At 37.0% G+C, this 24,811-nt stretch overlaps 1 protein-coding gene across 1 annotated transcript in view; it reads right to left on the bottom strand.

Annotated features, from left to right (window-relative positions):
- Positions 1-24,811, bottom strand: part of cdk19 (cyclin-dependent kinase 19) — a 278,819-nt gene that overhangs the window by 127,438 nt on the left and 126,570 nt on the right. Inside the window, exon 3 of the mRNA XM_028797596.2 lies at positions 27-137. Coding sequence (XP_028653429.2) covers positions 27-137 — 111 coding nt within the window. The remainder of the gene's footprint in view (positions 1-26; positions 138-24,811) is intronic.

Raw genomic sequence — 24,811 nt, 5'->3', positions numbered from 1 at the left:
TAAAAATGAAATATGTTGACACGTACCCATAAATCATGTTCAGCATAATCAAAGAGGAGCCAGACTTTCCTGTCACTGTGAGAAAGGAAAACCTTCTGTAGTGCAATCACATTTGGGTGCTTCAATTCACGCAGCAACTAAAAAGAAAGAAATAATATATATTTGTCATTTTCTTTGCAATGATTTACTGTAAATCTTTCATATTGTAGATTTAACAGATATATCAAAAAACAGGAATTTAAATATAAAAACACAATGTAGCTATGTTTAACAAAAAAAAAATCAACAATCTGAATGCTCCTTCAGCAAAGACCAACTTTTAAGCTACTAAAATTGAATATCTGATCCTTCTAGGAATGAGATCCTATAGTGGTAAAGACATTTGCATTCTGGTTTTGACATTTAGAATTTCAGTTTAGTAGCAGGAAAGAAGCCATGACTTGTGAGAGAGATTAGGGGAAGACTATAACAGATTTATAAATATTATTGTGAAATTACAGAAACGCTCAGAAACTTCACTCAACTCAGCAAAATGCATTGAAGTGAATGAGGAAGGAAGAACTGAATTAGTTTTGATTCGATTATAATGGTAAAATGGTATTTCAAGTCTCCCTGAAGGCTAGGGAATCGTCTGCCAACTATGCTGGGACTGATTATTTTGGCCAAAAATTTAACCTGAGCTGTGAGGCAGCAGTACTAACCACTGCGCTACCATGTCTCAAGCAACAAAACACACTGCCACAAACAAAACACAGCAAATGGCAACAAAGTAGCAATAAGTAATAAAAATACAGTAATCCCTCCTCCATCGCGGTGGTTGCGTTCCAGAGCCACCCGCGAAATAAGAAAATCCGCGAAGTAGAAACCATATGTTTATATGGTTATTTTTATATTGTCATGCTTGGGTCACAGATTTGCGCAGAAACACAGGAGGTTGTAGAGAGACAGGAACGTTATTCAAACACTGCAAACAAACATTTGTCTCTTTTTCAAAAGTTTAAACTGTGCTCCATGACAAGACAGAGATGACAGTTCTGTCTCACAATTAAAAGAATGCAAACATATCTTCCTCTTCAAAGGAGTACGTGTCAGGAGCACAGAATGTCACATAGATAGAGAAAACAATCTCTAGCAAACAAATCAATAGAGCTGTTTGGCTTTTAAGTATGCGAAGCACCGCGGCACAAAGCTGTTGAAGGCGGCAGCTCACACCCCCTCCATCAGGAGCAGGGGGAGAGAGAGAGAGAGAGATAGACAGAGTTTGTTTTTCAGTCAAAAATCAATACGTGCCCTTCGAGCTTTTAAGTATGCGAAGCACTGTGCAGCATGTCGTTTCAGGAAGCAACTGCACAAAAGATAGCAACGTGAAGATAATCTTTCAGCATTTTTAGACGAGCGTCCGTATCGTCTAGGTGTGCGAACAGCCCCCCTGCTCAATCCCCATATGTCAGGATCAGAGAAAGTCAGCGCAAGAGAGACAGAGAAAAGTAAGCAATCTAGCTTCTCAGCCATCTGCCAATAGCGTCCCTTGTATGAAATCAACTGGGCAAACCAACTGAGGAAGCATGTACCAGAAATTAAAAGACCCATTGTCCGCAGAAATCCGCGAACCAGCAAAAAATCCGCGATATATATTTAAATATGCTTACATATAAAATCCGCGATAGAGTGAAGCCGCGAAAGGCAAAGCGCGATATAGCGAGGGATCACTGTATATCATTATGCTCACAGATTTCCAGTCTTTGGGTGCAATGTTTGACCGTGCCATGCAAAAATTTCTCATGTTGTAATTCTGCTTGCATGCGCAATCAGCAACACACAGTTTTTTCTTCCATCAAGAAGACAGAAACATTTTGTAATAAAGCTTTCATTATTTTATTTCACAGAGTTTCATGTATCTTCTGACTCAGGTTGGGGACATGCTCCTTTTAGGTTTGTTTTGGTTGCTGCCATGTGGCATGTCTTATTGCCTATGCTTTCAACCTGAGCCCGCTTCTCTTACATGGACCTGGCAAGCAATTGGCAACTGGGATGGGGCTCCGGCTGCTGAGACTTAAAGATCAGTTTGAGCTACTGCACTGGACTACTCTGTACCAGCACTTCTCTATTTGAGCTTGTGAGTACTGTCAAAGCATGTCATGCAAGGGATCAGCTTTATATGTCTGGGCAGTTGTTGGGGGTTGTTATCTGTGCTACATAGCGAGAAGCAGAACATGCTTAATCTAGCAATGAAAACACAATATACAATGAATCTATGCAGAGCAACAAAGTATTTTCATAATATTCTAATTATGGTCAGTTAATGTACCTTTCATATGAAAAGTTTTTTTTTCTTTTTATAATAAATGTTGGGTGCAAGTCCAGAGTACTGACAGGATAGATATCTCAGGCATGCATGAAAGTTCTGTGCAGGACTTCTACAGCTCTGAAATGTCATGATGGCCTTGCAAATCATCATTGAGGGCTGGGGGGAAAAAAAGCTTGTCTAAGCAAGTTGCAGGGCAAATTTCCGGGAAAAACATTTTGTGAGCAAGATCACTGGCGAAAATAGAATATTCACTTTAAAAAACTCTTTGGTGAATTTTGTCAACAAAAATGACTCTGCAGTGACTTCACAGGCAACACCTAACACAGGGGATACTCAACCAGTCAATTTTGCACCTCTCAATGAAAGAATTAGCTCAATAAGAATTTGAATTGAGGGAAGATCAATAATGGTTTCTAAAGAGAAAGAGAATACCCTAAATAGGCATAATGTACAGTCAGTTTATGTGCATAAAAATGTAGCACAAAGATATTCTCTCATCCTACTTCACTGATAGTTTGTGACGGTATGAAATTTATTCTGCGGTGGGTTGGCACCCTGCCCGGGATTGGTTACCTGCCTTGTGCCCTGTGTTGGCTGGGATTGGCTCCAGCAGACCCCCGTGACCCTGTGTTCGGATTCAGCGGGTTGGAAAATGGATGGATGGATGAAATTTATTGCATGATGAGAACACTGGTATTAGATGTATGTGCTACTTATGACTTGTTTTTAAAACCTTTTTCAGATTCAAAACATATCTGAACTATGGGACAAATGTCATTGATATAATTTATAGTGTTGTTGTCAGACCTGGGGCCACAAGTTCTGAACACTTCACAAATGAAAAGGGACAAATAGTCAGCTGATCACCACGTGGTAGTGAAACTGTATAAACAATCAATATGTTGTGTGGCAAGAACCTGATTACCAACTGAAGTAGAAACTGATGTCAGAGGCATCATGAAGTCAGAACAGAAGAACAGACACTACTCAACTATTCTGACTGCCACTCTAGTGCAGCTAAAATAAGCTATGGCTATAATGTACAATTTTAGCTTGAGTATCTCCAGATGTGAATTAAAGGTTTCAGCAGATCAAAATGACTGGGAATGCTTTGATGGTTAAAGCAAAGGGTTAAACCATAGAAAATACGTTTTAGGCAGATTTGTGTTTGGGTTGTTAATTTAAACTTGAAAATGTATGCATAAAAAATGTGTAGCAAATATCGAGCACACCAAGAAGCAACAGCATGCAGCAGCCATTTTACTTTGAGGTTAGTCAAATGTAAATGCAAGACTGTTTTGGAAGAGTATGCAGCTCTAGAGTAGAGTCCATCTTTTGAAAGTCTTCACTTGCAGGTGAAAAATAGCTCACTCATGGTTAGCCAGAATGATCAGATAAATTTGAGAGTAGAGACAGAAACATACTATTTTAGATTGAAAGAAATCATGATGCCCACAAAACAAAAAAGTCTCAAGAGGATAATTAGGCAACATTCACTTAAAAATACAAGCAAAGCACAATGCCCGCAAGATAAGTAAGCCTCACAGATTCACTTAAGAAATGGGACCATGGGAAAGTCAAAGACAATCCCAGTAGTATCAGGTGCCAGCCACTTATGACAGCCTACTGATTTCACTATTTGGCACACTTAGGCCAGGTTTATACTTCAAGCAGGCACATCAATCCCTAGGATCCTCAAAGCGGCTTCCTGTCACATGTAGACAGTAAACAGAGTCTCTGATGTCACATTCCAACTTTTATCACACTGCGCCTCCCGACTTTTTGCTGGGACTGCAACTCGCGCACACGTCACGTTAATTTCTGAGAACGTGCTCAGAGGATGCATCAAATGAACGCTGGGAACACATGGCAGCCATGATGTGTGCGCGTATGCGTTCTGAGCGTGAAGTATAAATGAGTCCTTATAATGCATCACTTAATCAATTTAGATGTGCAAATTCAGTGGATGGATACTTAAGACTAACATTTATATGCTGGGTTGAAGGGAAAATGGGTCCAAAGGCAGCGGGAAAATGAAGGCCTGATGTAGGAAAAAACATATTGAACATTTGGTGGTTTAAGGGAATCCATGTCTTGTAAGCAGCTGTCCATTTTGTTTTTGTGAAAGTAATATATGCACCCAACAAAACAAACAGAAGCAAATTGTAATATAAATATCTAACCATTATCTTAACAAAAATTTTATACTGGTTACTATTCATAGAAGTCCTGTTTATTATTACAAATGATGTATGACTTCAGTGAATTAGTTACTATATATTGTTACTTTTCGAAACCTGGAAGAAACTCCCAAAGCATGAAATCATTTTTTTTTATTAGTGTTGATGATGCACATAAGATTTGGAAAAACCCAGTAAGTTCCACAGACACACTAATACGTAGCAAACTGACTTTTACTTTATTCAGAAGGTAAAGATTAAAAAATACTTTATGTAAACTTGCTTACCCATACAAATATCATTTTATTTACTGTATTTAAAGCAAAATAAGACTGCATTATGTTCAAATATAACTAACAGAAATAATTGGTTGTATGGGAAAAAAGTTATACAGTACACACAGAAAGATAAATAGTACATGAAACACTTTTATGATAATGTTATTCAGTGTACTGACTTTCATTTTTAACCATCACTTTAACCAATGTATACCAAAGTATGATTCAACTTTGTCTGGCCACCGACCAGTGATTGTTCTGTTCATCATCTCCTTCTTTTCCAGAAGTTTTCATCTGTGCAGTGTGACAAGTAAAAACTTATAAAATATGGACACTCAGCTTATCTTTCTATCCACATGATGTAAGCCTTTGTTGAATGTAACTGTAATGATGGAATGACAGCTAAAAATACATATTAACAACAAGTAGTGAAAGTTTTCAGAAGAGCTCAGACAGTAAGAAATAGATAGTCCCAGTCAGAGTTACAATTTATAGTTGAGATCTATTGAACATCCTGGTACAGAAACAATATGAAACTCTCACTCTCAGTGATCAATCCAGTCAAAAGGGACGTTTACTGAGCATCACCATTTCAATCCATTTAGGACAGCAGTCATTCTGCTCCTGTTTTGTAAGACACCAAATCTGTCTCTCGTATCTTAACAAAAATATTCCCAGATGGGAACTCTGCCAATAAGAAATCAATAAAACACAGGTTACACTGGTTTGAGCATAATTATTTAAAAATTAAATACTATAAACTACCATAGTGCTCCCTTAAATTGGATTCTGTTTTCCATTACTACTCTCTTCCACATCATCTCTTAAATCTGCTGTGCTTTAGGTGCATATTCCTTCTTTTGACTGTAACTATTTAGTTTTGCAGAAAAAATACTTTTCAATGTGTCATATTCTTACTACCGCTCTCATGTAATAATTTCTGACAATCCTAATAATAACAGAAATTATATTCAGTGTTCACCAGAAATATCTAAAATATGTACACAAAATTGGACTTACTAGGGCCTTGAAGATTGATAAAGAATTCCATCACAACTTCCTCCAAGATGATTAAGTCTTTTTCATGAAATTAGGATGGGTACACACCACCATGCACAAACCCTTTTTTCCTCAACTTCACTGTACCACACAGAACCTTGCCACCACATGGAACTTTCTATCATGCACAAGCTAAATATTTCATGTTCATCAGCTATATAACTAAAGAAGAAATCGTACAAAGATATAAAAATGTTGGCTAATGGATGACAATTAATGTATACATTTTGAGCCTCAGATTGTTTAAGATAATAAAAAAATCATTATCTCTCAATAATATGATAACAATGTCAGGAGCTCAAAAATAAAACCATTACTGTATGTCACTACACCAATCACACAATCTTTACTTTATATTATCTTCTAACATGTACAAAATTCACCCATGGATTAACTCATCCTGCAGCCAAACTGATGACTGCAAATCAAGTGAAGCACAATCTAATCTGCTATAAATACATCTTTTTATTTTCTTACATTTATGAAATCCAGACATTATATCCATCCATTTATGACATATACAGTATTAAGCAAATCAAAACACTAAGCAGGTTTAAACATGTGAATTTTGATATTTGGGAAATTAAAAGACATCATTTACATATTTGTCAAAGGGAAAAAACACAGACATATTGTGGTTGATATACATACATGTATTAAGCCTTAATCAGTTTAGCACCCCATTGAACATCATTTATTTTACATTAATGAACTATGAAAAGCAGGTGACTTTACATATAATAAACATCTCCATAATATACAACTATGCCATATATAAGTACTGTAAGTATCTTGGATGAAGCCAATGGACAGTCCCCCATTTATTTCATATGTTCCTGAAGTTTTCTTTACTGTTCACCTCCATGATTACTGGACAGTTCAGAATTAATCCTCTAAGCAAACTGTTTCTTTACCTGAACTATAAGCACTTAAAAGAAATGTCAGTATATAAGTATACTGCCTTCAATACAAATACAGTCCCTATCTGGAGTGATATTTTGCTATTTTAATCTTATAAGGAAGCAGAGTTACAAAGTTCCCCCAGTAATATCCATTGTATATCAAGACAAATAGGACAGGACCCAGATGGCTTCAGTCAAGCCACTACTGGAGGCTAAATAAGGAAGGAAATTGTCAGTCTTCAATATGCAGATGAAATCTGCAAAGATTAATGTTCAGCTAGATTTTTTGTAGCCTCTTTTCTTGGTCACATTTAATGAACGCTATGTAAGTTTTACTTAAAATATTTAGCCATTTATCCTATTGATCAAACACTATGTTATTTATCATGTTGGCAAATATGTTCAGTTTAGTTTTTTGCCTTGTGTGACCTTATAGTCCATCAAGGTATCTGTGCTTACTTAAAAAAAAAAAAAATCCAGTATAGGTAAGCAGAGTTAACATCGTTAAATAAAACAACCTTCTAGACTAATATTTTTAATACCTATTAATTAGCAATCCTTATAAAAACCATCACCAAGGTCAGCAAAAAAAAATATAAAACAGTCAGCACTGTATGACATTTACATTTTTTCCATCAGTGAATTTGTGTTCTTTGGAAAACAGGTTTTTTTTTATATATATATATAAATCAGAAGGGGATTTAAACAATTTTTAAACTGTAGAGCATAGGTTCCTAACCTTTTTTGGGTCAGAGCCCACTTTTTCAAAGAGTGGTTCAATCGCGCCTCCCTTGGGTGAACTATACTATACTATATATTGAAAAACAAGGACAGATTTTTTAAATTATTTTATCAGAAGATATTAACAATATTGGTGTATTGCTCAAAGTATGATTAAAAAATACACATTATCAAAAAAATGAATATAATATTATTAGTGAGAGGGCTGAGCTTGGTGTGAAGACACTAATTTTTCGATGTTTGGTGCCATTTTTGTCATCAGCAATCTTAAATTGCTGCATTCCACTATTGACAATCTGTTTCTTTTCTTTGTTAACAGATTGTTGAATATGCTAAATCCTCTTTCAGCTAAATATGATGGTGGGAGACTTATAGATCGTCTAATTCGTGTTGCCATTTGGAACTCAAAACACCCACATATTCGAAGAGCGACCCTACAAAGACCTCAGGCAGAAGGTGGCATGGCTTTACCTAATTTTCAGTTTTATTACTGGGCAGCAAACATACAAGCCATAAAAACCTGGACACAAATAAATGAACATACACAGGCTTGGTCCACAATAGAAGTAAAATCCTGTAGTACTTCTTTATACTCCTTGCTCTGCTCTCCAATAAATGCAAGTTATCGCAAATATACTAATAACCCAATTGTGCTTTACTCACTCAGAATATGGAACCAAATTAGAAAGCATTTTAAGATGGGAAATCTTTTATCAGTGGCACCTCTGCAAGAGAACCACCTTTTTCAACCTTCGCAAGTATATCCAGTTTTTAATACCTGGAAAAGTTTTGGGATTAAAATGCTCAGAGATCTTTATATAGACAATATATTTACATCTTTTGAACAATTACGTTCAAAATTCAACCTCCCAGCTACACATTTCTTTTACTATCTTCAAATTAGAAATTTTGTTAAACAGAAATTGCCCGATTTCCCCCACCTTGCACCCTCCACAATGCTGGAAAAAATACTGCTCAATTTCGAGGAATTAAACACTATTTCCGCATTATATAAAATCTTATTAGAGTCCCTACCTTTCAAAGATCCAAGAGGACATTGGGAAGAAGATCTCTTAATCAATATATCAGAAAAGGAGTGGAAGGTAGCAAAGCAGAGAATTCACTCGAGTTCTATATGCGCAAAGCATAGAATTATTCAACTAAAAATTATATATCGAGCTCATCTGTCTCGCTTAAAACTGTCCAAAATGTTTCCAGGGCAGGATCCAACCTGCGAACGCTGCAACCAAGCTCCTGCCTCACTGGGTCACATGTTCTGGGCCTGCACCAAACTAACATCATTTTGGACAAAATTTTTTAAGTGCCTCTCAGACAGCCTTGGGATCACAATCCCTCCTAACCCATTAACAGCTGTGTTCGGTGTTCTTCCAGATGGACTTGAATTGGAGAAGGACAAGCAAATGGTGATTGCATTCACTACACTTTTGGCAGGCAGACTTATTTTGTTAAATTGGAAGAATCCTAATTCTCCTCTTATAAGTCAGTGGGAAACCAATGTTTTATATTATTTGTAATTGGAAAAAATCAAATTCTCAGTTAGAGGATCTGTACAAAATTTTTTCAAAACCTGGCAGGATTTAATCAATATTATTTTAGAATAAGAGAAATAACTATTACCGCATTTAATTCCCTTCTCCATCTCTTATTTACATATATATTTACTTCTCCCTTTCCTTTGTTTAATGTTGCCTTATTAAAAAGCCTTAAGCAATTTTCCTTTAGCTAAGCTCTCCTTCTCAGGGGTGGGGTTTGATTTGTCTTCAATTTTGTTGGGTTATAAATTGATCTGTTTGTATGGAATGATTACAATGAAAATTAATAAAATAAAAATATAATTCGTGTTGCCATCAGGGAAAAGTAGTGTTTCTTCCCAATGAAGAGGCCTATTCGCGAAAATTAAAAGATTTGATGTTTGGTGAAAGTGAAATCCACATACGTGAGCGGCAGAGACGCAAAGTGGCGTGTAGCGCAGGCAGGGGGGTTGGCGAGTGAAGTTCACCCCTAGTTTTTAATAAGCAGGTCCATGTAAGTTTTCCTTTGAATGTTATCTGTAGGTACTGCACTGTAATTTTAGGTTTACACTTGCTTTGAAGGAATTCTGAAACAATCTGGTATTGATAAAAAAAACTTTTCACGTATTTTTAGTAATGTTCAATGAACCTGTCAAAACATGCATAGATTTGGTCCTCAGCACGTGCGTTAATCTTGTAAGGACTTGCATGATCTGAGAATGCATGACTTGTGCAAACTTGTAAATATAATGTACCAATACCTACTACAGTATTTAATACGGATGGGTCTTTCTTAATGGACATTTAGAATAATTGTTTGAAACATGTGTTTGATGATTTTTAGTATTAATCCAATTTTTCTGCGCTTTCTTGCTAGTATTGCCCAAGGGGGCAGCGGCCGGTCCTCAACGCCCCCTTAATTTGTCTTGGACCAGAAATGCCCCCTTAGATTTCTTCAGCGCCCACCAGTGGGCGGTACTGCCCCCATTGGGAACCTTAGCTGTAGAGCAGGGGTGACCAATATGTCGATCGCGATCGACTGGTAGATCGGAAAGGTAGTGTAGGTAGATCGCGTTGCATTCAAAAAAATTTTTTTTTAAATGTTAGTCTATCATATATACTCCCTATGACATTTGCCACTTGATTGACATACAGGGCAGCCAGTCTGAGATCTCTTTTCTTCTAACACACTGGTCATCCCGCACGCACGATCAAACGCGCAAGCTACTGCAAAACTCCAGCTATCTAAGTGATCTAGTTGGCCTTCCAATTTATATTGACTAAAGAAGGGATATGAAAAAAAAAATTGGTGTGGGGGGGCTAGATGTGGAATTGGAAGTGGATTTTTTTTTTCTCACAATGTCACAATCGAAGTGCGTTTGTCTGATCTGTCAATCTATCATTGCTATTCCAAAGAAGGAAAATGTGGAAAGGCACTTTCGAACTGTTCATAAAAACTACGAAACTGACTTCCTATCCGAAAAGCAATCTGAGAAGGAGAAAGGAGAGGGAACTAAAATCGCAGTTAATCAGACAGCCGTCATTTTTCATTCGGCTGAATTCAAAAGCAAAGGCAGACACACCGAAGCATCGTTCTGGGTGAGTCACTCGATCATTAAGCATAAGAAGTCCTTCCAAGATGGAGAGATGATAAAAGAGGCCTTTGTTGAGGTAGATGGCTAGGGAGAAATTCCTGCTGAGATTTTGAGACCCTTGGCCAGAGAAAAAGGAGTTTCTCCTCGTCATTAAACATGCAGAATACAAGCAACTTAATAACGATCAATGGCTGCTAGACTTGGCATTTTTTTACCGATCTGACCAACATGTTGAATGAGCTTAATTTACAGCAGCAAGGAAAAAACAAAACCATGGTCAATATGATTAGCTCAATTAATGTTTTCAAACAAGAAATGCAACATCTGTCCTCAAAGCTGCAGCGCCTTGATTTAGGCAACATCCAAAACCTCGCGTCAGAGCTGGAGATGCAATGGAAGGCTTGTGCACAACTTGACAGCATACGCTACACAGAGCAGATTGAAAATCAGAGTCAGCTTTACTTGAGCCAATCGCTACATTTAAGTGCTATCCATTTAGGGAAGATGTTGAGGGTGATTCACCTGCATCAAAAATTGCAACACTGTTTCACCTAAAACTCCTCTACAGTGGAGGATGAGATTTTGACACTACAGGATGACATTCATCTGAAGTCTGGGGCTCTTGGACAGTTTTGGAACTTACTCACAGAGGAAAAGTACCCAAACATGAGGAAATGTGCTACCTCCTTTACTGCATTATTTGGCTCTACTTATTTATTCGAGTCAGCCTTTTCCCACATGAAGATTATTATATCCAAATACCGTAGAGACCATAAATGTATTGAATTGTTATTGTGCCATAAGGGTTATTCAGTTATGCAAGGTACAACAACATATATTTTATGTATAAAGTATACTCAGTATATATATTTATATATATATATATATATATATATATATATATATATATATATATAGGTAGATCATTTTGACCTGGTCATTTTAAAAGTAGCTGGGCAAAAAGTGTGGGCACCCCTGCTGTAGAGTGTCATTATTAATACAAAAGAGATTTGAATAACAAAAAAGAAAAATGACAAGAAAATATGCTGTTGGAATAAAAAATTATAACTATTTTTACAATATGAAAAGTATACAGTTTCACAGTATACTATGACAAAAAGCTTATCAAAATACTTTAGCCCTCTGAAAAAGCAATAAAGCTTATGCAGTGAGGCATTTTTATCCAGCAAAAAAAAAAATATCAGCCTGTATTTCATTTGATTAAAACATGTGTATATCAGAGCTGATCTGATATCTTTGCAGTGAGGCATTTTTATCCAGGTTATCAATAACTGATCAGGACACCCTTAAAAAGCCTTAATGAAAATCCTAGGTCCCAGCAAGATAAAGGTCCACTGTTACTCAGTTTTCTGTGCATTTCATGATGGAATTCTTTTCTTTGGTTGGAGTTGAGAACATTGGCATACTGCAGGAAGAAAGGTTCTGTGCTGATACTGCTAAACTATAAAGTTTAGTTGCTGCACTGTATCCTAATTTCAGGCAAACTTTCATCAAACTTGCATCACAAAGTAAGTAACTGAATTCCACTTTGTACCAATATCAGCCTGTATTTCATTTGATTAAAGAATGTGTATATCAGAGCTGATCTGACATCTTTGCAGTGAGGCATTTTTATCCAGGTCGTCAATGCCTGATCAGGACACCTTTAAAAAGCCTTAATGAAAATCCAAGGTCCCAGCAAGATAAAGGTCCACTGTTACTCAGTTTTCTGTGCATTTCATGATGGAATTCTTTTCTTTGGATGGAGTCGAGAACATTGGCATACTGCAGGATGAAAAGTTCTATGCCGCTATTGCTAAACTAAAAAATTTAGTTGCTGCACTGTATCCTGATTTCAGGCAAACTTTCATCAAACTGGCAGTATAGATGATCATCTAAGAGGTGGTTGCTATTGAATGACCACACCACAGAAGGACCAACACAGACTGGTATGTCTCAGAGATCATTTCAGATTTGTCACCAGTATTGCAAGCTGCAATTAGGTTTCTTGCTGTTGGGCTTAGAGCAAGGTGGCCTTTCAGAGGCTTTTGTGGCTACTGCTGTCCTGGGCGATGGATGATGGTGTGCAGATGCTGCCCTGACCTTCCGTTTTTTTCCTGACCTTTGTCATAGAGAACATCTTTGGAATTCCCGAAATTGCAATAGCTGGAGACGTTGTATTCTGCTTGCCAGTGACCAGAAAGTTTGTCAGGCCCTTAAGGAGGAATGGGGAAACATTCAACAACTGCACATCTGAGGCCAACTGACTCCATACACCAGAGGTATCAAGCAGTGTTACCTGCAAGAGACAGTCATACTAAATACTAAAGCACTACTGCTTGCTAATGTTCATAGTTGTTATTGTTCTGTTTAATATATTTCCTATCATTTGTTTATTCTTATTTCCATAGTAAAGACTGAAATTTCAGTCCAACAACAAGTTCTGAGGTTTTTTTTTTCTCCTCAGAATTAATATCCTTATTTGGTACTATGATATTTGCCTTATGATAATAAACAGTTTGATTTTCAAATAGGGCTGGGTAATATGGCCAAAAAATTAAACCTTGATTTTTCTTTTAATTCATAGAAATTTCGTGTTTTATTTAAATATTTTAACACAGAAATCGCTTTCAACTATTCTTGAGCAAAAAAAAAAAAAATAAGATGGTTGTCCTTAATTTGCAAACTGACAATACAACTGTATCCTTCCTTGAAATACAAATCATGTATTTTTATTGTCAATGAGAAAATGTACAAAAAAAACTTCTTCTGTGCAGACTTTTCTGTACATTTTATTTGTAATTTGTTTTTACATTTGCAGCCCTCCTTCTTTTCTCTATGGCCTCCACATTCCTTTCAAATCACTTACAGGGGCATGCAGTTTTCTTAACAACTTTTTTTTTCAGCCCTTACTGATCTTTCTCACACCAAAGACATGCCACTCTGCCACAGGTGACTTTACTTCTTATTTTTTCTTAAAACAGTTTAGCTTGCAGAGCACACCAGCCTGCTCCTTCCTTCTATTATAACTACAGGTCTCTGGAGTTAACTGCCTGTAGCGGAGTCACTTCCTCCAAGTACACTCTGATAGCCATCTGGCCACCCGTTACAGACAACCTACTTGTTCTTTACCCCACACTGTAGCCTAGCCACCATTGTAGAGTAAGTAGGTGTGATTGACAACTCCATCATATTCTCCCCCCGGTCCCAGAAAAGGAGCACTGTGCTCCTAACATAATCACGCTTTCTAACAGGATATACAATAGGGAGCATGCCGTGTGCAGTCCATGCTGAAGCATAGCAAAGAATGCTCTGGGGCTGTCAGTTGGTGACAGGCTTAACTTCCATACTGTGCTTTCTTGCATTGGTTCCATACTGCATTTTATGTATTAATTCCTGCAACATACCGATTGTGCTGCCACTTGTAACTGCTATTGTTGTAGAACAAAGTGGGCATTTCCCATTCTGCTAGGCTTTTAAGTGGCACACCAGGCCTATTAGGACAGCATTTAACAGGGATGCAGAAAATCAGCTTCAAATTCCCCCAACTTGCATCACAAAGTAAGTAACCGAATTCCACTTTGTACCAATATCAGCCTGTATTTCATTTGATTAAAAAATGTTTGTATCAGAGCTGATCTGACATCTTTGCAGAGGCCCCTTTAGACCAAAACATGCCAAATGGACACTCAAGCCCAAACAAAGAGCTACAATTCAACAAATAACTATAATGGAAAAAATAACAGACCTAATGAAAAGGCACTAACTTTGCAACTAGAAATGACATTAATTCAATTACAAGAGATTACACATTCCTTCAAAGTAAGTACCTTCGGATGAAGCTAACTTTTTGACATGATTACTGTATTAGAATATTAACAAAAAAAAAACCTCCATGCAATTTTCATGTTTGAACATCACTGTAAAAAATTAATTAAAATAATAATAATTGCCCAGCTCTATTTTCAAGTAAAGATAAATAACTAATATTACAGATGTCAAGGACTTAAAAAAACCAAAACACAACATCACCATAAAGTTTAATATGGTCATTATTTCATTAATGATATCAGAAACCTTTAGATTTACCTGTTTGCCTCAAACATATCAATACACTGCCCTAAATTTAGTCAGAAAATATTAAGCTGGTATTTGTAGAAGCATCTAAGTTATTGCTGTTATAGACAAAACACACATGTACAGAGTCAATTTTGTTTAAAAGATACAGTGCAATCCACAAAATTACAAGATGCAAAATATTCATCCATCCATTTTCACTGAGTCAACTTTATCCATTAGAGGATGACAAAGCTCCTGAGATTTGCAACATCAGGTACAAGTCAAGAAGCAGGGATGGTGATGATGCCAGACTGCTGTAAAACACACATTTATACCCATAGTGCCCATTCACACTTAAATGTTTTTCTAGCATTTTAACACTAGAACAGAACTGTTTTGAATTGCTTTTAAGGTTATTTCCCATTATTTTCAATGAGACTACTAGGTATTTTAGCAGGGAATGATTTGGAAAACTCCCGTTAGCAGCAGTTTTCATGTAGTTTCAGCCAAACATTTGTTCTTTTGAGAAGAACAGTACAGGTAATGCTCATAAAATGGTGAACAGCGTTTTTGGACTTACTGTCTTCTTGTTCCAAGTTAATGACTCACTAAAGAGGGATGCAAGGGATGATGATGGCTTTGGACTTTTGCAAATTACCATTTTCAAACAAGACCACTGGCATCTAACCTCTCAGTTGTTGGAATGCTTTTGACAGACACAGTTCCTGTGCTCTCAGCTCTTAAAAATTTTATACGTTCTAGAGGACACGTCAACGGCTATGCGAAGAACAAAGAGCGGCGTGTCGAAAAAAGACCCAAAAGCTTTGGAGAGGAAAGAATGCAAAAAAGAAAGCAAAAAAGAACAAAAATAATCTATGTGCAAATTCAATGTCTCAAAAAAATGATAGTAAAGATCGCATTAGCGCAAACAAACGGAGAATATTACTCGGTGAAATAACAGAACAGTGAAAAAAGATCGAATAGTGGTCGAGGATGTCTGGGGGAGAAGAGAGACAAGGCAGTGAGACAAAAGGACAACTGCTGTACAGGCTTTTAAACGTTCGAAGCGCCGCACGAGATGCAGATCACGCGGCATGGCAGCAACAGCAGCAAATCGAGCAAAGGGGAGGTTAAAAAAAAAAACAAAAAAAAAAGTTTTTTTCCCCATTGTATCACCATTTAAAAGGGGTTTCGGAGGAGCGACCGGGTCTCCTTGGGGTGCATTCAGTTCCCCTCTTCACAACGGTGTGTAGCGCAGGCGTGGAGGGGTTGGAAAGCCTCCTAGTCCTTATAAATAAATATCTCTCTTATCTAACATATTGCATCTTATTCTATGATTAAAGACAATACCTGTAGCACTGAATCTTTGACTTTTCATCATATGTAGGAAATATTGAATTACTTTGTTACATTTAAGAACACACCACAGCTAGGTAACATCTAGAATAGTTTTTCTTCCAGCATCTTTGCCATCTGGAATTTGTTTTCCTCTCCTCTCTGGCCACCTAACCTTAGTTTGTGTAACCAAATTGAACATTATCTTTTATCATTTTAGTCATCAGAGACTTAAAAACAAGAGATTTTTCCATTTTCCCTCTTTAAAAACTAAGTAGCTGTGTTACCTGGCTTCACCTGGGAAATTCTATAAAACAATGGGCCACAGTTATAGTGCCATCAATTAATCAGATGTATCAGAAGTTCTATGTAACTAAAAGTACTTGTCTACATACAACATCTGTAGTTTTATTTACCAGGAGTTAATATTATTAGTTCACTGGAGCTCCTTACTGTTGAACATGTCCTTGACTACAACATTCCTACCATAGATCAATTCCTGCTTTTCTTAGTGACTGACCTTGGCTTTTCATGATGGTCATTGGAAAACACAATTTTCACAAAAACAATTACAAGTATTCTTTTTAATTCTAACAAGTAATTAGCTAACTAGTCACAGTTCTGGGTATAAATGTAGTTTCATCCTGTACCACATCCTGTAAAAATGATAGCCTTAATCAGATTTTAATTTAATGCTTTGATCTGTATTCTTATACTGTACTGTTACAAAGTTTTGGAGTGTTTAGAGATTAAAAGCAATACACAAACTGAAACCTTAGATCTTCAAATGAGTGTCTACTTAAAATTCCAAGAGCTAAACTTAAAAGAAGTGGTGAGGTGGCCTTCTGCTGTTATGCACCTAAAATCTGGAATAGCTTGCCAATTGGAATTTGCCAGGCTAATACAGTGGAGCACTTTAAAAAACTGCTGAAAACACATTACTTTAACATGGCTTTTTCATAGCTTCATCTTAGTTTAATCCTGATGCTCTGTAAATTCAATTAATTATCATTATTATTTATGGTGGCTCCAAAATCCATACTAACCCCTACTTTCTCTTCTGTTCTTTTCCAGTTATTCTGTGGTGGCGATCTGTGCCACCACCACCTAATCAAAGCACGGTGATGTCCCTACATTGATGGATTAAAGGCCAGGAGTCCACATGACCGTCATCAACAAATTCTTCCATGAGAACCCTGAATACAATGAGGACTGATTGAGGTCATTTATGTTAGGTAGAATGTCTAGAGGGGGCTGGGTGGTCTTGTGGCCTGGAACCCCTGCAGATTTTATTTTTTCTCCAGCCGTCTGGAGTTTTTTTTGTTTTTTCTGTTCTACCTGGCCATTGGACCTTACTTTTATTCTATGTTAATTAGTGTTCTCTTATTTTAATTCTTATTTAATTTAGTTTTTTTTCTCTTTCCTCATCATGTAAAGCACTTTGAGCTACATTGTTTGTATGAAAATGTTGTATATAAATAAATGTTGTTATTGTTGAAACAGGCCTTGCATAAGGGAACAACAGACTAACTCAAAGAAATTGGGTAACTGAAAAATGGAAACAGTAAGAAGTGAAATGAACCCCAAATAACCAAGTTTTTTCAAAATGGAAAACAACCGAAGATGAAATAAAAAGTACAGCAAATTCTAACCTTGCAATGAGCACTATATACTTATCATACAACAATAGCAAGCAAACTGAAGTAAAGCCAGCTTGCAGGTATGGTTTTTTACATTGTTTACTCAAGAATTTGTTTTCAAGTTTACCACCAGTTGTATGCTCACGGAGGTAGAAGAATGCAGTATTATAGTATTCATTATTATTATTATTTTATTAATATGACTTTATGGCTGAATTGTGTTTTACTTGAATTTATAAATGGTAAAGATAATTACAGGCTGCACATATGCATGGCACATGTAATGAATTTAACATTTTAAGCACTGCATTGAAAACAGCAAAGCGGAAAAAAATAGTATGGTGAACTATGCACACCATGGACTGCAGAAGCATCTACTGTAGCTGGTGTTGGTGTGGAAGAGATTGCAGCAGAATTCCATACTATAGGATGAAGATGATTTAAAGTTGATTCATGCAACACTAAAAACTACTAAAAATTTCAACTGTACATTGACATCAAAGCCTAAAATTAGTACTGCCTCATTATACAGTTGGTTTGAATAAATGTCTACCAACAAAAAAAAGTTATTAATTTTACTTGCTCAAAAGTGCTGTCCTGTTCTCTTTCTATCACAGTCAGAAAAACACAGATTAAATCAGCTATAGAAAAAATGGCACTTTATTCTGTTCAATCATGGCTTGGATCCATTGATTAATTTTTTTTTGTTTTCTTTTTTATTTCCTTTTTATTTTTTTAACGTCAAAAAGTGCTTAATTATGAATCATTGATTGGGAATGTGAACAAGAAGATGGACACTAACATGAACACTGTTAACTGTACGAATTCCCCTAATAATCACGTCACCTCTTAATTTTTGTTGACTGAAGCTAAAAAGGTTTAACTGTTTCAATTATTTTCTCATAGCTCATTGTGCATCAGTGCCACAATGTTTTCCGAAATGTACTATACCTGCAAATTGGGACTAAAGTGCAACTTAATAAAATGAGCTCTTTCCCAGTCCATCTTGGTGGTGATTTCATCAGACCTGCCTCTACTGCAAAGAATCTTGGTGTCATTTTTGATTCCTCCCTTTCTTATTCCGCCCACATAAATTACATTAAGAAAGTTTCTTACTTTCACCTCTGTAACATATCCCATGTTTGCACCTTCTCTCCTTTTCTAATGCTGAGAAACTTGTCTATGCTTTTATCACATCCCGCATCAATTATTGTAATTCCCTACTGGCAGGTGCCCCTTCTAATCTTATATCACAGCTCCAGCTTATTCATAACTCAGCTGCAAGAGTCCTTATTCGAACCAGCAGCAGCGAACACATAACACCCATCCTGCTTCGCTTTCACTGGCTCCCTGTGTCTTAGAGAATCAAATATAAAATCCTACTAATAACCTACAAAGCCTTAAACGACCTTGCGCCAAACTACATCAGTGACCTTCTCCATTACTATGTGCCTGTCTGCCCACTAAGGTCCTCTGATTCTGGAAATTTTGTTGTGCCCCACACTAATCTACACTCCATTGGGCCTTCAGTTGTATAGCGCCCAGACTCTGGAATGACCTACCGAAATTAATCAGGTCAGCTGACTCCATGAATTCTTTTAAAAAACAACTCAAAACACATCTGTTCAGGAAGGCTTTTAGCTCTACCTGACTTTATTACCCTTCTCTCAGTTTACCTCTATGTCAAGATGTTCATGTAACCTGTATGTGTGTGTGCTAGACCATCAATTATGTTGTCTGTTAGGCTTTTTCTCTGAATTTACTGTCTTAATCTTCTTTATTTATTTATCTGGTTTGTACAATGCAATTTACTGTATACCCTGCCGTTCCTTTCTTAAATTATGTTGAAGTGCCTTGAGCATAGGAAAGGCGCTATATAAATAAAATGTATTATTATACAGTTCATAAAATGAGTTATTCCAAATAGCATATATACATATGTCTCTGTTTTTTGTTAGTGCGGCTTTGACATCATGGACCATAAGGTGCATACTAATTCAGCGTGAGCAGGAGCACTCATTAAAACTGAATAAAAAATAATTCAAGTGACAGTGAGATACGAAGAAGGCAGATTCACCAGGGTTTGTGTCAGCTTTTATCCATCCAGATCAGAGAATTTCCAGTTGCATTGTCTCAAAACACCACTCACATCTACAGTTATTCTCAGTTTCAAATAAAAACTAACATACATAAATCCATCCATCCATCCATTTTCCAACCCGCTGAATCCGAACACAGGGTCACGGGGGTCTGCTGGAGCCAATCCCAGCCAACACAGGGCACAAGGCAGGAACCAATCCCGGGCAGGGTGCCAACCCACCGCAGGACACACACAAACACACCACACACCAAGCACACACTAGGGCCAATTTAGAATCACCAGTCCACCTAACCTGCATGTCTTTGGACTGTGGGAGGAAACCGGAGCGCCCGGAGGAACCCCACGCAGACACGGGGAGAACATGCAAACTCCATGCAGGGAGGACCCGGGAAGTGAACCCAGGTCCCCAGGTCTCCCAACTGCGAGGCAGCAGCGCTACCCACTGCGCCACCGTGCCGCCCATACATAAATCAAATGATGTTTTTATTGTATAATATTAACAATAAGAGCAGCTCACTACTCAAAACGGTAAATTTGCTAGGGAGCTGGTTTCAAACTCATGACCTTCTGAGGCTGTGGGGGGGATGGTATAGCAGGCTGCTTGGGCTTATCGACACATTTAGAAGACAAAAGACGCTGACGAAGAGGTGCGAAGGGATTTAAGGTGGGCCGGATTTACGAGTTTTTTTTGTAGGCTCTGGTAATTCTAGTGTTAATGATTTCTTGACTTTTTATTTGCCACTGTTTATTTGTTCTATGTCTTCATTTCATGAAACATTAAGACATTAAACTGATTGCATTTGCATAAAAACTGAGCTTTTTTAAAACTTTGACCAGTAGTGTACATTAGGTACTACTGTTATCATGTTCATGTTCAAATTTTTCACTTCCAAAATCTCAATATCATGTAGAAACAAACATACCATAAAATGGACAATGAAAAAAGCATTTTATGAAACCTTTACTGAAAGAACACAAAATAATAGCACATAGATCACAGAACTGTGGGGGGCACCTGAGCCTGAGCAACTTTTAACCTAGGGGTGAGTCAGCAATTTGAGCGAAACTGAATTTGCTTCCCCTTTGTAAAAATAATCACAAAGCTAGAATATTATGTAACCAGTTAAATTCCTACTATTTAAGAATGGTGTTTAAAATACAGTATATAAAAACATTTACCAACTCTGAATGCCTATGCTTTCTTGCTGTTTACATCGTTCTGTTACGTAGCTCACTATCCTTAAATTGTTATATCTCTGAAGCTGTTCATTTGCCTTTTGAAATGCAGTGTGTAGTATGATTTTTTTTAATAACGCATCCGAGCTTTCAGCAGAACATGGGTAGGTAAGTTAAATATATGTCATCCATAATCATCTCACCATTGCCCAACTCTCCCCGCTCCCCACATAGGTGATGATATCATACATCACAATGTTTTAAAATAATGATTTGACAATGTGAAATTTAATACACTGCACAGCCCTAATCCACACTGCATCCCAAATTCACTAGCCTATCATGTAAGGTTTACTGTCATGTGAACACCGTAAAATGAAATTCTTGCTTGCAGTTCTCCTGACAACAGTGAACAACAACACAAAACAATAAAGTGAATGTAGCAACATACCACATATATATATACACACAATTTATTTATATATTTTATATACACACACACTCACACATACATATTTATATAGTGAGTAACAGCATGGGAGTTTGTGAAGTCTACAGCATGTCAAAGCAATGGGGAAGGGTTTAACTGTGGAGACTACATCACGTCAAATCATGCTGTTCCCTCATGAAGCCTTCATCACATCAAAGCTTCCCCTAAATAATCTACCACCCATCGAAGAGCCGGGAACAAAAGTTTATTTTCTTGTACCAAAAATACAGAAATGCTGATATTGTACCATTTTAAAAATTGTTTTTTTCAGTACTTCTTCAATACTGGTATACTATGCAACCCACACACACACACAAAATATTTGAATCCCTATGATTGACTGCTCAGCTTATGACTTGTGGGTAGAATCTGTTCCTGAATTTACGGGTACAAGTGAGAAAAGTGGCTGTACAGGATGGCTGAGGTCTTTAATTACTGTATACTCTGTCATTGTGTTGTTTATGTATTGAATTGATAGCAGCTGGGTGCTGGCAAAGTTCTGTATTACCTTCACCACTCTCTGCTTTATCATCTTGAGCTGAGCAGTTGTACTACCAGGATTTATGCTACCAGTAAGGATGGATTTCACTGTGTATCTGAAGACGTTTGTGAGAATGCATGGAGAAATGTGAGCTCCTTTCAGGAGTTCAAGAAACCTGGTAAGTCTTTTTGACAAAAATTAAAATATGTTGTGCCCATTGCAGTTTGTTAGTTATCACCAGTCTAAGAAATTTAAAGCTACTTATTCACTGAACAGCATCTCCTATGTAGATGTCAGTATGGTCTGCCTTCTGCTTTTCTGAAGTCAATGACCAGCTGTTTGGTTTTTCTAATATTAGGGGAGAATATTTGTTTATTAAGCAAGTAGGCCTCTTTTCTCTAAGCGGTCTCATCATTGCTGGTGATCAGGCCTTTGATAGTGGTGTCATCAGCCAATTTAGTGATGGGTTTTGATCTGTGTCTGGCCAGACAGGTAGAGGTAAACAACAACAACAACATTATTAATTTATATAGCATGTTTTCATAAAACAATGTAGCTCAAAATGCTTTACAAGAGAATAAAAAGAAAGTTGCATGAAAAGGAAAACAAAACAATACTAAAGAAAAAGTAACAACAAAACAAGTCACATGGCCGGGAGAACAGAAAAACAAAACAAAACAAAAAAAAACTCCAGCTAGGCTGGGGGAAAAAAACCTGCAGGGGTTCCACGGCCAAAAGTCCGTCCAGCCCCCATCACTTATTTTACCTAACATAAATATTCTTAAATTAAACCTCTTAGTTTTCACGCTTCACATGATAGGATTTGATGAAGTTGGTCTCGTGGACAGCTGAGATACCTGCATTCAATCCATCATCTCAGGGGCCTGTATGGTACTTTGATCAGGTGGTGGTGGCACAGATCACCCCCACAGAAGAACCGGAAACAACTGCAGAGAATAGTGGGGATTAGTACAGATTGTGTATCCCTTAAGAATATGATGATTATATGTTCATATAGTTTATTAGAAGTATTTTAAAGTTACTTCTGCACAACACATAACAATGTGACGATGCTAAAACTGGCGAGAATTGCTTAGATTTTCTTTTTCTAGTTACGACACTGGCTGCTGCATTCTGTACTAACTGCAAATAATTTTTGCATTTCTTAGGTAGACCTGTTAGTAGTACATTACACTAAACTAGTTGACTAAAAACAAAAGCTTGAATTCATTTTTCAGTGTCTTGTAAAGTTATAAGAGGTCTAACTTTTGCTATATTCCTCAAGTGAAAGAATGCAGTCTTACTAATTGTGGTTAATGTGTGATTAAAGTTTAGGCCAGAATCGATGATTACCCTTAAATTATTTACTTCTGTCTTCATTTTTAAACCTGAGGGATCAAGTTTATTTCTAATTTCCTTGCTATATCCATGTTTGCCAAAAACTAAGATTTCTGTTTTTTCCTTATTTAGTTTGAGAAAGTTGCTACTCATCCAATCGAAAATACTGTTAAGACATTGAATCAAACAGCCAAGAACTGCAAGAAGATTGTGATGCTGCCAATCTGCCCATGCTCAGGAATCTGTTGGCTACAAAGTCCAAATCCAATTGCAGAGGGTGGTGACAGGTCCTAAATTGAGGTGTTTGGTGGTCAACTTTGGTGGTACAAGAAAATGTCAAATGCTGAACTGTATTCTGTAAACATGACTCTGGCATATCAGTTATTATGATCCAAATATACCAGGATGATATGAAGAGTAAGGGATATTACATTCTCTGTGGACAGGTAGTGACTATATGCAAACTGGAGCTAATTATGATTATCTGAAATAAACTTTTTAATGTGTTTCAGCACTAGTCTCTCAAAGGACCTCGTCATGTTGGGAGTGAGTGTCACCATGTAGTCTTTCAAACGGTCCACATTTGTTGTTTTCTTGGGCACCAAGCTATTGTTGTCCTTTTAAGCAGATAGGGACCACATATTCTCTCAGGGAAATAATAATGATTTCACTGAAAATATTGATAATTGGTTGTTCAGGTTTTTAAAAGCACACCCTGAAATTCCATCTGGACCAGATGCAATGTGGATATTAATTAATTTAAAAGTTCTGCCTACATCATTTATAGAAACAAAGGATGGCGAATCTTGTGGTGATGCAGGCAATCAAATGACAGGCTATGATGATCAAAACAGGCATTGGGAGAATTAAATTGGTCTGGAAGGAAAAATTATGATATTGGATTAGTTTTAACTTTGTAATCCATATACATAATTAAAACCTGCCAAAATTAGCGTGAATCAGATGCTAAAAACCATCTCTAGTTTGCTACCGTACTAATGTTTAGCCAGTCTGCCTTTCTTACTGAGTTTGTGTCTGCATTTCTTGTAAGTTTCCATATCACCATTTTGAAAAGTATTGCTGTACACCATCAGTAAATTCAGTAGAGATCTATAGTTCCTTATTAGGAATAATGTGGATTGTCATTAACTCTTCTTTTTTTTTAAATTCTATTATGATGTCTGCATACTCCTCTAGATCAGATGTGGAGTCCCTAAATATGTTCCATTTTATACAATAAAATCAGTCCTGGAGCTTTTCCTTTGTTTCTTTACTCCAGCACTGAATCACTTTTCTTGATGGCTTCTACCCACAAAAATTTAGAGGCCTTTCCGAAGACATGATGAACAATACGAAAGTAAATACCTCTACTAAGGCTCCTATTGGCAGGGGCCCTCCCGTCATGGGACTGCAGCATGATTAACACTGCATAGCAGCAGACACAAACGTTAGTGGCCAAGGGCAAAATTCAGGCAAAAGGATGGACCACCAGCTAGCTCCTGACCATATGCACCTCTCCCATTGTATACTTTTGCTCCTTCCTCATAGAATTCCAAAATAAAGAAACAAGATACTTCCCAATCTGAACTCATGTTG

This window comes from Erpetoichthys calabaricus, chromosome 3, assembly GCF_900747795.2.
Source record: "Erpetoichthys calabaricus chromosome 3, fErpCal1.3, whole genome shotgun sequence".
Classification (NCBI taxonomy): Eukaryota; Metazoa; Chordata; class Cladistia; order Polypteriformes; family Polypteridae; genus Erpetoichthys; species Erpetoichthys calabaricus.
This window is presented reverse-complemented; position numbering and strand designations above follow the sequence as displayed.